We start from the raw sequence: 12910 nt of genomic DNA on the forward strand, positions 1-12910 counted from the left end.
GTCAGAACATCAAGATGAACTTTTCATTATAAAAAGCTGCTATGTTTTTTTTATAATTGGTATTTTCTTGACTTTATGGCTGGCTTAAAAAAAAAAAAAAAAAAAAAAAAAAAAAAAAAAACGGATCGGATCGGATTATTCGGATCGAATATCCGTGTAAAACGGATCGGATCGGATCACGTATAATCGGATTTTCAATAATCGGATTCGGATTCGGATTCGGATTAATAGTTAATCGGATCGGATCGGATTTTGACAGATCCGACCCGGATCCGACCCATTGACAGGCCTAATTCATGCTTAGGAGTTTATATCATGTTTCAGTTCAAAATTCAAATGTTATTTTTGGAGTTGTGGTTCATATCAAAATTTGATTTTGATGAGATGGTTAACAAAATATCAAATTTCAGAAAGTATATTTGTTGAAATTTTTGAAAATGGGAAGTATGAAGATGGCCAATCAAATAAAAGAAGGGTCATATGTTTGAGGTGTATTTATTCTGGACACCTATATTCTTGACAGTATTCATGATTGTTAGATATACAATATTTGATTTTTTTATTCAATATAAGGTAGAGCAATGATATTCACACTCCACTTGTGAGAGGCTAAAGGTCAAAAAATAGAGTGAAAAGTTTAAAAGGGAATGGGAATATCATTCTGTTAATGCTTTACTGAACATGATGAACATGGTTGGTTTTTATTGTATTGCATACTCACTCATACTTTGTTCAAATGTTTATTTTTCTTTTAGTTTGAGATCCTCTGTAATTTGGCGATGTGGAGAAAAAAAAATGTTGTAAGAATCTTATCAAGTTACTCTCTTGGTTATTAATATCATAGCCAAAAAGAACAAGAGGCTGATTTCTTTGTTGTTTATTCTCACTGCAGCAGTGTGACTGCCAGGTTAATAACCAAACATGTGGTTGGACTTGGCCTTGGGGAGGTAATAGTGACTGCAGTGTGACTGATTTCTTCTTTTTTTTTTCTTTTTCTGTTTTAAATTCATATATGGTGGCCTCAAGTTGCTTGGGCATTAATCTTTGTTTAAGGGATACTTTTAATGTTTGGGATTTCTTATTTTTTAAGTAGAGAGATTATCTACTTGTTGAGACAAAGCGTTATATGTTAAAAAGACTAATAAATGTGAATGTTTGATTAACTGATGTTTGGGATTTCTTATTGCATATGAAAGATTTGTCATTGTCAACCAGAAAAGGGTTGTCCATTTCCAATTAGGAAGAACAACAAAATGTCATAATAGTTGTCAATCTCCTCAAAGCTTCTTCCCTTTCTTGATCTTTCTCTAAACTCTCTCTTTCTAGAAGTTTTTTTTTTTTCGTTGTCCACCACAAAAAGGGATGCTTTCTTTCCTTTTCTTTCAGGTGTCTCCCAAATCTCCAAAAAAACCCACAAATCCCTGAAACGCCCAGTTTCAACTTCTCAACAAGTTTTCTAATTCTGGGCAAGCCTCAAATGAATCCCTTTTTAGCATTAATAACATTAGTCACATACATCTGCTAATATTTAATTTTTGTTGGACTTCTTGTTTCAATTTGTGATGGTTTGATTTTTTTTCTTTTTTTTTTTTGGTTGGGTAATTATTGTTCTAATGATTAAATTCTGCAAATTGGGTTGGGATTCTGCTATGGATTTGGCTTTGATTTTGAAAGTTTTTTAATCTTTATGATTATATGGGCTTTAACTGTAAACCCTCTAAGTGTAATTGTTGCGTTTGGACATTTTATGGGTCTTGAATTCCAATTTGAATATCGTGGAACGTGTACATTTTCTTGTTAAAATCTTATTGCTGTCAAGTAGTTACTTTTTCATTGAATTCAATCAAAAGTTGTAACAAGTTGAATTGTTCAGATGGTTTACTTACCCTCAACAGAGAAGTGGTAGTCTTGTGAGTGATAGGATTTTTTCTTTTTTTATTTTGTTTGTGTGGGATTATTTTTGTTTATGGAAACTTTACACATATACACACTGTGGGACGGGGATGAATTGGCGTCATCAATCTATCAATTTCTTTACTTCTTCTAAATTGTGCCAGCATTTAATTATTATTATTGATGGGGAAAGTTGTTTGCAACGCAAGGGTAGTCATTGCAGATTTATTAGTAGTTTAGTTTGTGCGAGTGTTTTTCTGTGTAGTTAATCGTGTTGGTTTTAATAGAGTGATATATAGAAATTGCTAACAAGTGTATAATTTCATCTAAGAGGGTAGAAAGCAATTGGGATAATTAGCTATTAGAGACTGTGGTAACAAGTTTTGTTGATCGGGTGTGCTAATTTATTGTTGTGGAAGTTGAAAATTTTCTCTCAATTATTGCTTTTCCAGACTGTGGTAACAAGTTTTGTTAATCGGGTGTGCTCATTTTCATTTTATTTTTAAATAGGGTGTTATGAAGATAGTTAGTGTCAACAAACAGACTTTTGCTGGTTACAAAGTGAAGATTTGGATTGCAGATTGGTTTGCACAGTTGAACAACAAAATAGGGGGGTGATTTGAAGAAAATTTAGACTGTTGGACAGTACACGATTGAGATTTGGAAAGTTGTAGAGTTAAATCTCAAAGGAGATAAAGTGGAATTTTATGGTCTTCAATTTGGCATTGTAATTCAAATTTGAGCCAATCTGTGTTCATTTATATAAATTCTTAATTAATTCTCAATCTCTGTTCCTAGTTAAATGCTCAACTCCCCCCCAAAAAAGAGGCATTTTTTGCAATTAAAACCACTAAATGATGTCATCATGACATCATATTTGAGGCAAGTATAAAAATGAAGAGCTGGTGTTTTCTGAAAAAACGCCACTAAATGATGTCATCATTACATCATATGTTAATTGTGACAGAAAAGTGAGTGAGTGTCAAAGATTTTGTGTCGTTTTTGAAAAGTTGCTAAGTTATTGCGGCAATAGTATCTGTGACAAAAATATTAAACGTCGTAAAAACCTATTGTGGCGTTTTTGAAGTCTAGTGGCATTTTTGAAACGCGGAATTTTCCTGCAGTGTGATCTGAGAGTTTTGGGAAAGTTTTTCTGTTGTTCTTTTGAGTTGTGTAGAAATGATCAGTTCTACTTTTGTTCTCTCTCTCTCTCTGGTTTGGTTTAGCTTTGATTCTTTCTGCACTTCCCTCAGCTTGATTTTTTTGCTCATAAAAAAAAAAAAAAAAGAAAGAAAAAGAAAAACGAAAGAAAGTGGAAGGCAATTATCATGTGCTTTTGGATGGTCCTTTGTGAACAAAACATGGAATAAGGTGGATGCTTACTACAATATATATATATATATATATATATATATATATTAATTGGTAGGGGAAGGGGAAGCTACATAACTGTAAACTCGAATTTAGACATTATATTTGGTAACTCATCTATCGGACTGACCCTTAATGTTAGCTACTTGTTACAATAACTCTATATATTTGGGTGGGTGGCTACTTGTTACAATAACTCTATATATTTGGGTGGGTGGCAAGGCAAGATAAGGTAGGTTGTACTTAATGTTGGAGCTAGGAATTTGAAAATGGACAATAATTGTTGTTTTTCTCGCTATCAAAATTTGATGTGTTTCACATATAGCTTGTTTATGGATTTAGTACATGTTTATATATATATATTTAAATTTTTCTCAATTTTTTGTGTTCGACATACATCTTGTTTGTGGGAGCCTTTTGGAAGATTTCTTGATTAGGAGAAGGAAGATAAGTAATAAAATTAGTAAGCTTAGATAGCTAACAAATTCCATGGTAGGCAGACTTAGTTGTTGCCTTTGTAGTTACAAGCATGCTCACAAGGGTTTAGCGGTTTGGTTATGGAACTAATCTTTTGATTTTTATTGATTGAGAACTAAAACTTATCACATATTACAATTCAATTTGCTTGGATATTTCTATAGTAACTAAGAACTTCCTTCAAAATAAGGCCTGCGATATTTTCCTTAATTGATGATGTTGATATGTATGAATAAATATTGTTTGTCAGTATTTGTTGGACTTGGATATATAAGCCATAAACTATACAAGAGTTGCTTGGACATTACCGTAGTGACTAAAGCTCTTCTTTCCAAAAGGGGCATGCAACAGATTTCTATTTCTAAATGGAGATCCTACGTCTTCTTAATGTGTGTCATTTTATATTTCCTCAATATCATTGGTCCTCATGTTCACTTGAGATAAATATAAGAATCAATTGCTACAGATTCATTGCTAAAGAAACATTATTTCCCACATGTTTTTATAATCATCCTATGTTTTTGAAATGTTGCATAAGATATTTCAACTATCTTTCTAGAGGAGTTTCTTACGAACCTCATTACAAGGCATAAGACACAATGTTAGACTAGTAAATTAGACTTGAGCGAAAACTTTGCCCACTATATAAGTTTACATTTGAGGGAGAGACTGTTGGAACTTCTTGAAGTAAAATGGCCCCATATCAGGAAAAAAAAAAAAAAAAAAAAAAAAAAAAAGATCAAATGTAAAGTTTTTAATATATGTTGGATGGATTCACCCCATATATGTTTAAGCCTTTAAGTGGATGCATGTCTAAAATAACTTGTATTAATTCTAAGTGTGGACACTTTCGATTGCCTAACATAAATCTAAGTATGGACTTTTTGGATTTCGTAACATAACTCCCTTCGAATGAATTACAAGCCCATCTTAACAAATTCAAGCAACAATTCATTTTTGTACTCTAAATTATTACTAGTCAATCACATTTCAGTAAAGAGCAAATTGCAATATATATATATATATATATATATTTATCATAGATACAAACAAGCATGAAAACAAACATATAATATTGTTAATTGAGAAAATAAAATTACACACGTTGGGTACTCTTTTTTCCCCTTTATTCACTCTCCAAATCTCAAGCACACATTAGGTAAACATACCTTTATTTAGAGTAGTAGTTTTGATATTGCAAAGCAAGACAATTATTTAGAAACACAAATCATTGGAAGCGTATGCCTTTACACAATAAAATCCTAAGGTAAACATCACATAACCATAGGGAGTAGCTCAACATTCTTTATGGTTGACAACTGCAAAAAGAAAATGAAAACTCAATAATAATCTACCAGTAATATCTATATTTTGCTACATATAATGTTTGCTTTTTTGCTTTTTTGTTTTTTATTTTCGGAAACAAAAAAATGAAAATTTCAAAACCACCATTGCCTTCATATTGTTTTCATTTTTGCACAAAAAACAACTTTTGAAATTTTGGAAATAAATTTTTGTTGTTTCCTAAAAAATGAGATAGGTTTTAGAAAAAAAATCAGAAAAAAGTATTCAAAAAATAATTCACAAAACATGTCTATTTTTCTGTAATAGAAAATTCCTTTCAGATAAGAATTGTATGGTTTTTGGGTATATCTTGATGTAAATCATGAATTGTCCACTTACTCCTGAGAGTTTATCCTCATAAATTCGTAATCTGGTTCACAATTGGATTTCATTTTCAGGAGCATCAGTATGTCTTGCCTGAGAAAAAAAAAAAAAAAAAAGAAAAAAAATTAGGAAAGATTATGATAGGAAACATTCATAATGACAACCAAAAAAAAAATGTGAGAAACCTGATAATATTGTCTGTGGATGGAAAATAAGATATTTAAACAATCTATGCATGATTTCATAGGCTGACAAATTTATCAAGTGTATGTTGAATGGGCTTCAAAGAAAATATGCAAATTGAAAGGCCAATTAATTTTATTTATTCCTAATGTAGTAAAATTTATAGTGAAAACTCATAACATTTTTAAATTACTTATCGATTGAATAAAGATCTTACACAATGCAGAAGGACCATACATTTTTCTAAGAGAGATAGCAAGTAGGCATTCTTCTCCTCTTTCACTTTTTGGCGAATAACACTTTTTATCATTACTCCAAGTCATGGCATCTTTCACTTTTTGATTGATTGTATATACATTTTTAATTTTTTTTTTGTTTGGTCTTAGGAAAAATAAAATGTTTAATATAAATAAACATGTAGGGAGTGTTTGGTAACCAAATTTAACACTTAAAACTAAATGTATTAAGTGATAATCAATTAAGCCCATTAGATAACTACAATTGATATCACTTAAAAATTTAAGTGTTTCTTAAAATTTAAGTTGAAACTTAAAGGAAAATTTTAAATCATATGAAACTTATTTAATTCTAACTGAATTTATAAAACTAAACATAAATATCAATATATATTGTTATAAACTAACCACCACCACCACCGCCATCACCATTACTACCACTGCCACCACTGTCATCACAACCACAACTATTACCACCACCAACACCACCACCACCACTTTCATTACTATTGTTATTATTACCGTAAGTATTATCATCGTTTTATTACCACTACAATCACTATTGCTACCACCACCACCACCATGCCACTGCCGCCCCGCAACCACCACCATCACAATATAAAAATTAATATATACAATTTGAAAACAACAGATTTTAAATTTGATTTTATACATATCAAATAACTTATTTTTAGTCAGCACTTAAATTTTTATCAAATAAATTTTTTAATTTAAAAAATTCAATATTCAATTTTCAATCTTCAGTTTTTGACTTTATCAAATACACTACACACATTTGACTTAATGGCCTAAGGTCTCACTATTGGAATTCGGCAACTTGAAACCAAAAAAAAAGAAAAAGAAAAATTCCTAATCAAAACTTAATATAAAATTTATTAAAATGCATAAAAACAAAAGAAAAAAAGAAATTGAGTGTTAACATTTTCTTTTTTCTTCTTTATTTAAGGAAGGCATTATCTCAATCCACTAGGTTTCTTCCATATTTATCCAAGGGCCTAAAAAACATTCATTGGCCAAAGGTCCTTACACTAAAATTTGATAAAAATCTGCCAAATAAAAATAGAACTATTCAAATGGTTATAAATTTTAAGCATTATAGGGAGTACTACCATATGAGTGGCTGCTAGAATATTAAATAATTTATTATCTTATGTCCAAAGGCCATTTTTTTTTTTTTTTTAAGATAGTCAAAGGCCTTCGATAATAAAGGCATAAATGAATATTCATTGTAAAAGGCCAATAAAAAGTAAATTTCGTTACTTAACATAACATTTAAAAATAAAAATAAAACTCTATACATGAAAGAGGATAATATATTAAATTTCGGTTGTGATTGAGACCCCCTCAATCACCAACCCCCACCACCCCCACACATACGTGGCAGGTGGTGATTGGAGGAGAAGGAAAAAAAAAAAGGAAAAGAAAAATTGGCCAATCAGAAAAGAGAGGGGGTCAAAGGGGGTGGGGGGAAGGGGGTCTTGATCATTTTTCATTAAATTTTAACTAAATAATAAAAGAAAACAATAAATTTTACATTAAAAAGTGTAATCGATACAGAAAAAAAAAATTAAAAATTTTATTTGAGTGTAATAAGGGGCCTCTCTATGCACAAAATTCATACATAAAAATATATCTAAAAAAATAATGTGTTTAAGATTCAACTCTAATATAGTAGAGTCCACATTTTGAATGAATCTCAGCCGTATTTTAAAATTTTAAAGTTAAATGTACAAATTTTGTATATGTAGTATTGCTCTAATTTAATTTAAAATTATTAGAGATCTATAATTATGTACAAACTAAATTATCAACTATGAGGAGGAGTTGATAATTTGATTTGTAGTTTATTCAAAAATGCAATGTATCATGAATTTTCATCTTGAAATTTTCTCCGTAACTGAAATATATGATTTAAATTTAAAATTAGTTAGACATGAATTATACAAACACAATGAATATACATAGTCCATTGATTTAATAGTTTATTAGTCAAGGACACAATTTAATTTACTTTTTTTTAAATAAAAAAAAAACATTGCCTCATAATATAACTAATTACCCGATATATATATATATATATATATATGTTAAAATGTGGTAAAATAGAGAAGTACCTTAGGTGGCTTTGAAATGATATGGGTTTGCACAAACTGATTCAAGTCCATCCCCTGTAGCGGTATCACGGATCCAATATCCAATTCAACTTCCTTCAGTTTTGGTGTGCTGCCGGAAGTAGTGGCAGCGAAAGTCTTCATTTTGGGGCACTTTATCACTACAAGTCGTTCCAAGGATGGCCATTCAAAAGGAAAGTCATCTCCTCCTGTGCAGAAACCACTTATGTTTGGAAGATATTGAAGGTAGAGTCGTTTGAGACTTTTGAACACCATCTTGTAGTCCACTCTTTCTTCTTCTTCTTCTTCTTCACGCCCTTCGTTTTGCTTGGCAGCAACAATTTCCTCCATTTCTTCACAGTCCCTTACCAAAAGGGATTCAAGTTGATGAAGAGCTTGAGCTATGGAAGGTTGGAAGACATATTTCAGTTTGCCACATGAATGGACTTCCATAGATCTTAGGTTGCCGAGTTGCACAGGTTGACGATTGGAGCAGTTCAATATATGCTTCAATCTAGGCAAGTTCCCTAGAGTTAAATGTCTCAAACTAGAAAGCAGCTTCATGCTTTCTCCTTCAGAACCAAAATCAAATACTTGTTCTAATTTCTCGCATCCTATTACGGAAAGATTCTCCAATGTTGTAGCCTTTGAAGCAAATTGAATGGAAGAAGAACAGTTGATAGTGAAGGACAAAACCTAACATCCAATCTCATGAGCTTTGGGAAGCACACCCAGCTGGAAGTAGTAAGTGCATTTGCTGCACATATCCCTTTGAAACTATCCAAATCCCAGAGTACCAATACTTCCAGGTTGAAGAGCAATTGCAGATCACGTGGTTGTGCCTGTGATGAAATCCCCCATTCCTCTGTGTTGATCAAGTATTCCAATTCAGAACAATCTTCAATCCTCAGATGTGTAGCTCTATTCAACACCATCTTTAGCCATTTACTCCAATTAACCATGGTTCCAACCAAATTTCCAAGTCCCAAGTAATTTGGGGAATAATTTTCAGCCACAACCCGATACCTCAATTTTCCAATAAAAATAATAAAATTTTCCAGCTCAGGAAAAACAAAGTCCTTGGGTATATACGCAATGTCAGGTATGGAAATGGCTAGCATTTTTAGGCGAGGCAAAGATCTTAGTGCAACAACTACTTCCACTGCAGGGTATCCGATACTCGAAGATGTGATGCCAAACAAGTACAACTCCTCCAAATGGAATAAAGGCAATACCATTGTGGCCGGAATCGGAAATTCAAGACGGCTTTAGTCATGTCCAACAACCTTAGATTAGTTAACTCCCTTATAGCATTTGGTGCCTCAGAAAAGAAGGCATGCCTGAGGCTAAGGACTTCAAGCGTCGTTAACTGTCCAAGAAATTTAGTGTCCCCAAACTCAATTCCGTCAAGAACTAATGTTCGAAGACACGTTTGGTTATTGAAAGCATCAAGACTACGGATTGGATTGTCAAAATCGTAGCTCAAATCTAAAACACTAAGTGCATTCATCCTTGAAAAGAATTCATGTGAACATGACCATTCATTTTCATTGTATTGTAATAGTAATATTTGGAGCTTTGGACATTCCAAGACCTCAGGAAGGTTACTCATTTGATTTCTCATCAATGATATGCCAGTGTATTGATCCAAACTATCGTTCTTTGGCCAATCATTCAAATTGCAACCAGCTCTCACAAAATACTTTTCGGATCCAATATCTATGGCAACATCACGTACAACATCATGCATTTTGATGCAATCTTGTTTATCACTAGCTAATAACAAACAGGAAGCTATGAGATTATTGATCACTAACTTTGCTCTGCCCCTGGCTTCATGCACTGTATCAACTTTTTTGAATACCCTCAATCCCATCCCATATCGCACCAAGTCTTCTATTAAGATGTTATGATCCTTGGGAAATAGAGAACAAAGCAAGAAGCAAGCCTTGGCCTCCTCATCTTGCAGGCAATCATAGCTCAACGTAAGACTTTTGTACACTTGTTGATCAACACCTTCAATTTTTGTTGGCATTGATTTTCTCAATTCTCGAGCTGCTTCCTTCCATAAATTAGGGTCATCTTTACCTTTCATTGCACTTCCAACCGTAACAAGTGCTATAGGCAGACCTCCACATTCTTTACAAACCTCATTAGAGACGATATTCAACTCGTTAAAGTCAACAACATTGCCAAATTCTTTTTGAACAAGTCCCATGAATCTTTTTCAGATAAAACACCGAGATGAACAATCTTTGTCCTCAGCCTTTCCATTCCCATGGAATTGCATACTTGCTCACGCTGTGTTGTGATTATGATTTTGTAACCCTGGTGATCATTGCCAAATGGAATGCCCACGGCTACCAAATTAAGTTTGGCTCAAACATCATGCAATATAACAAGGATCTTCTTCACATCCTTGAGTCTTGCACACAACATGCTTGCTCTTTCAATTTCACTTTGTTGATCACGTAATCTGGCGAAACCCAACATGCCAGCTATTTCATCTTGAATCTTTTTAATGTCCGGGTTCTGAGACACTACCGCCATCACAACATCATCAAAAAGCTTATCAGATTTTGCTTTTTTGGCGATTTCTTTAACCAAAGTTGTCTTTCCAACGCCCCCAATACCATGTATTCCAATGAAGTTGATATTGTCATCACTTAGTGCCTCAATTACATTCGTCATTGCCAAATTTCTAGAAGCATAAGGCACAAGCTGTTCAGAGGGTATGGACTCTATCCCCAAGGGAGGTGCAGGTTTGGATATGTTGTTGAATGGGCCTTCTTTTCCCAGCTTATTAGCCTCCTCTGCTTTATTTTTTGCTTCTTTACCTAGCCGGCGTCGTGTGACCAAATCAGGAAACCACCCATTCAAACATTTTTGGTTCACATTGGTACCACCTTGGAGAAACTCTTCAGCCTGTGGAATGAACCTATTAACTTTGTCAATCCAATTGTTGACAATTTGTAGAATTTCTTCTCTATTCCTTTTTCCTGCATCGATGGAGTCAAGCACATCTTTTCTCTGAGCCTCTAAATCTTGAACTTGCTCTCGTAGATCTTGAATGTATTTCTCTCGATAGAAGACATAATCGAATTGACGCCCAACTGGCTCCACCAATAATTCAACAACTTTTCCTCCAATGGAAATCAGAGCATCACAGACAGCCATAGCCATGTCTGATAACAAACAAAGCAATACTTTAGAATAAATAAAATAAATAATATTGTACTATTGGCAACAACAACTATTTGCATGCTTGCTGATAAAATAAATAAACAAATGGGAAGTTGCGAGCCAGTCCTTTATTTATCAAAAAAAAGTCCTACTCTAATTTTCTCTATAAAAATATTTATAATATATATATATATATATAAAATTTTACTATTTATACTTTGCACATCATATTTCAATACCAACTAACTCAAATAAATTAAAATTAAATCAAAACTCACAAATAAAAGCTCAAATAATTTTGGTTATGACTTGGTTATCACTCATTGTAATGTTAGTTGTGATTATTGTTTTGGTTATGACCAAAAAGGTCTTTGGTTATTCCTTAACTAGTATTTGATTATAACTTATTGAGTTTTTTTTAGTTATGACTAACACAAATATCATAACTTGTATGTAACGCCCTCAAAATTAACCCATTATATATATCATTGACATTCATTATTTAAAGAAGACAATCTATTAATTCATTCATCAGAGTATTACAAAATAAAGCATTACATGTATCATCGAATAAAATGCCCTACAGGCTTACATCTTTCCAAGCCAACACTTGGATACAAAAATATGAGTTCTAACTCAATACAAGAAAAGCCCTAGGCTTGAATGTTTACATGTACTAATAATTTAAGACAGTTAACTAAAAGTAGTCTTCTTCAATCCAGAAGCCAAACCCTCCCAAGCTAATTCCTTGGAGGTAGTTTATCACCTGAACCTGAAAATGATGTTCCCATAAAGGGTGAGCCACAGCCCAGTAGAAATATACTAAACCACATATAAGCAATGAATAAAGCAATAGCATTCAACAGATGGTTAACCAAGATAATCAATTACTTTATTTTACAGTCTTATGACACTATTGTCTAAGATACGTTTTACTTTCCAATTTTATCAACATGGCTCAGAACCTGGCCAAACTTACAACAGTGAATCACATATATCATATTCACATCCTTCCAATATCAACAAACAAATGAGACTCAAGCTCAAATCAAACACTTCATACTTCTAGATTGATACACATTTTAGTGCTGTATCAATAAAACACTTCTATATAAATAAGCACACATAAAAGTGATGCTAATGGAGTCCATCCCCTATCTCCTCCCAAACAAAATCCGGTTTAGAGGTCCATCCCCTATCTTCCCCTAAACCGTGGAGTACATCCCCTATCTCCTCCCACACACAAACAAAGTATGCAAATGCAATGCTCAATCAATACACGTATTTTCTGTATCAATGCCACAGTCGAAATTAATGACTTAACCAATGTGATTAGTTCCAGTTATTCCTAATCCACATGCAATGTCTACAACAATCATGACTATCCTCCACCGATAGCCCAAAACAGTTATTTCTAAACTGAAAATAACTATGTCCACAATTCAATAGACAAATGATTCAAATTATCCAATTATGCCATTTAATCAATGAATTCCCCAATTCCATGAATTTAACCATCTTTTCCCAATTCCATGAATTACTTATACAAATCAATTCAATAATTCAACTAAGGTTTTTCCCAAAATTTACCAAAGTATTCCCAACATATTAAAATACCAAAACTTAGAACATAACCTATAAAATGGAGTAGGAAATCCCTACCTCAAAGAAAACAACCCCAAAGGTGAAGAAAGAGGTGAGTGCCCAAAAATCAAAGTGCTCCAAATCGCCAAATGCTCAAATTAAATGGTAGCCCTTGCCTCACTC

General features: G+C 32.8%; 2 protein-coding genes and 1 long non-coding RNA gene across 4 annotated transcripts; 1 reads left to right on the forward strand and 2 right to left on the reverse strand.

Annotated features, from left to right (window-relative positions):
• The first annotated feature begins 297 nt into the window (after positions 1-297).
• LOC145798627 (uncharacterized) lies at positions 298-2678 on the forward strand. 2 transcript variants are annotated; one of them, XR_014339812.1, is made up of 2 exons: positions 298-800; positions 893-2678. It is a non-coding gene; the product is annotated as an uncharacterized LOC145798627 (long non-coding RNA). The 2 variants fall into 2 exon arrangements; XR_014339813.1 differs by having other exon boundaries at positions 896-2678.
• Positions 2679-9113: 6435 nt separating this feature from the next.
• On the reverse strand, positions 9114-10178 carry LOC145799484 (disease resistance protein At4g27190-like). Its single transcript, XM_082889077.1, has one exon. The coding sequence runs from the start codon at positions 10176-10178 to the stop codon at positions 9114-9116; it is 1065 nt and encodes a 354-aa protein (XP_082745203.1).
• Positions 10179-10339: 161 nt separating this feature from the next.
• On the reverse strand, positions 10340-11143 carry LOC145799485 (putative disease resistance protein At1g61190). Its single transcript, XM_082889078.1, has one exon. It carries the CDS (start codon positions 11141-11143, stop codon positions 10340-10342), a length of 804 nt encoding a protein of 267 aa, XP_082745204.1.
• Between the last annotated feature and the right edge of the window lie 1767 nt (positions 11144-12910).

The sequence above is a fragment of the Camellia sinensis genome, chromosome 9, assembly GCF_055761805.1.
Source record: "Camellia sinensis isolate YWXY chromosome 9, ASM5576180v1, whole genome shotgun sequence".
Classification (NCBI taxonomy): Eukaryota; Viridiplantae; Streptophyta; class Magnoliopsida; order Ericales; family Theaceae; genus Camellia; species Camellia sinensis.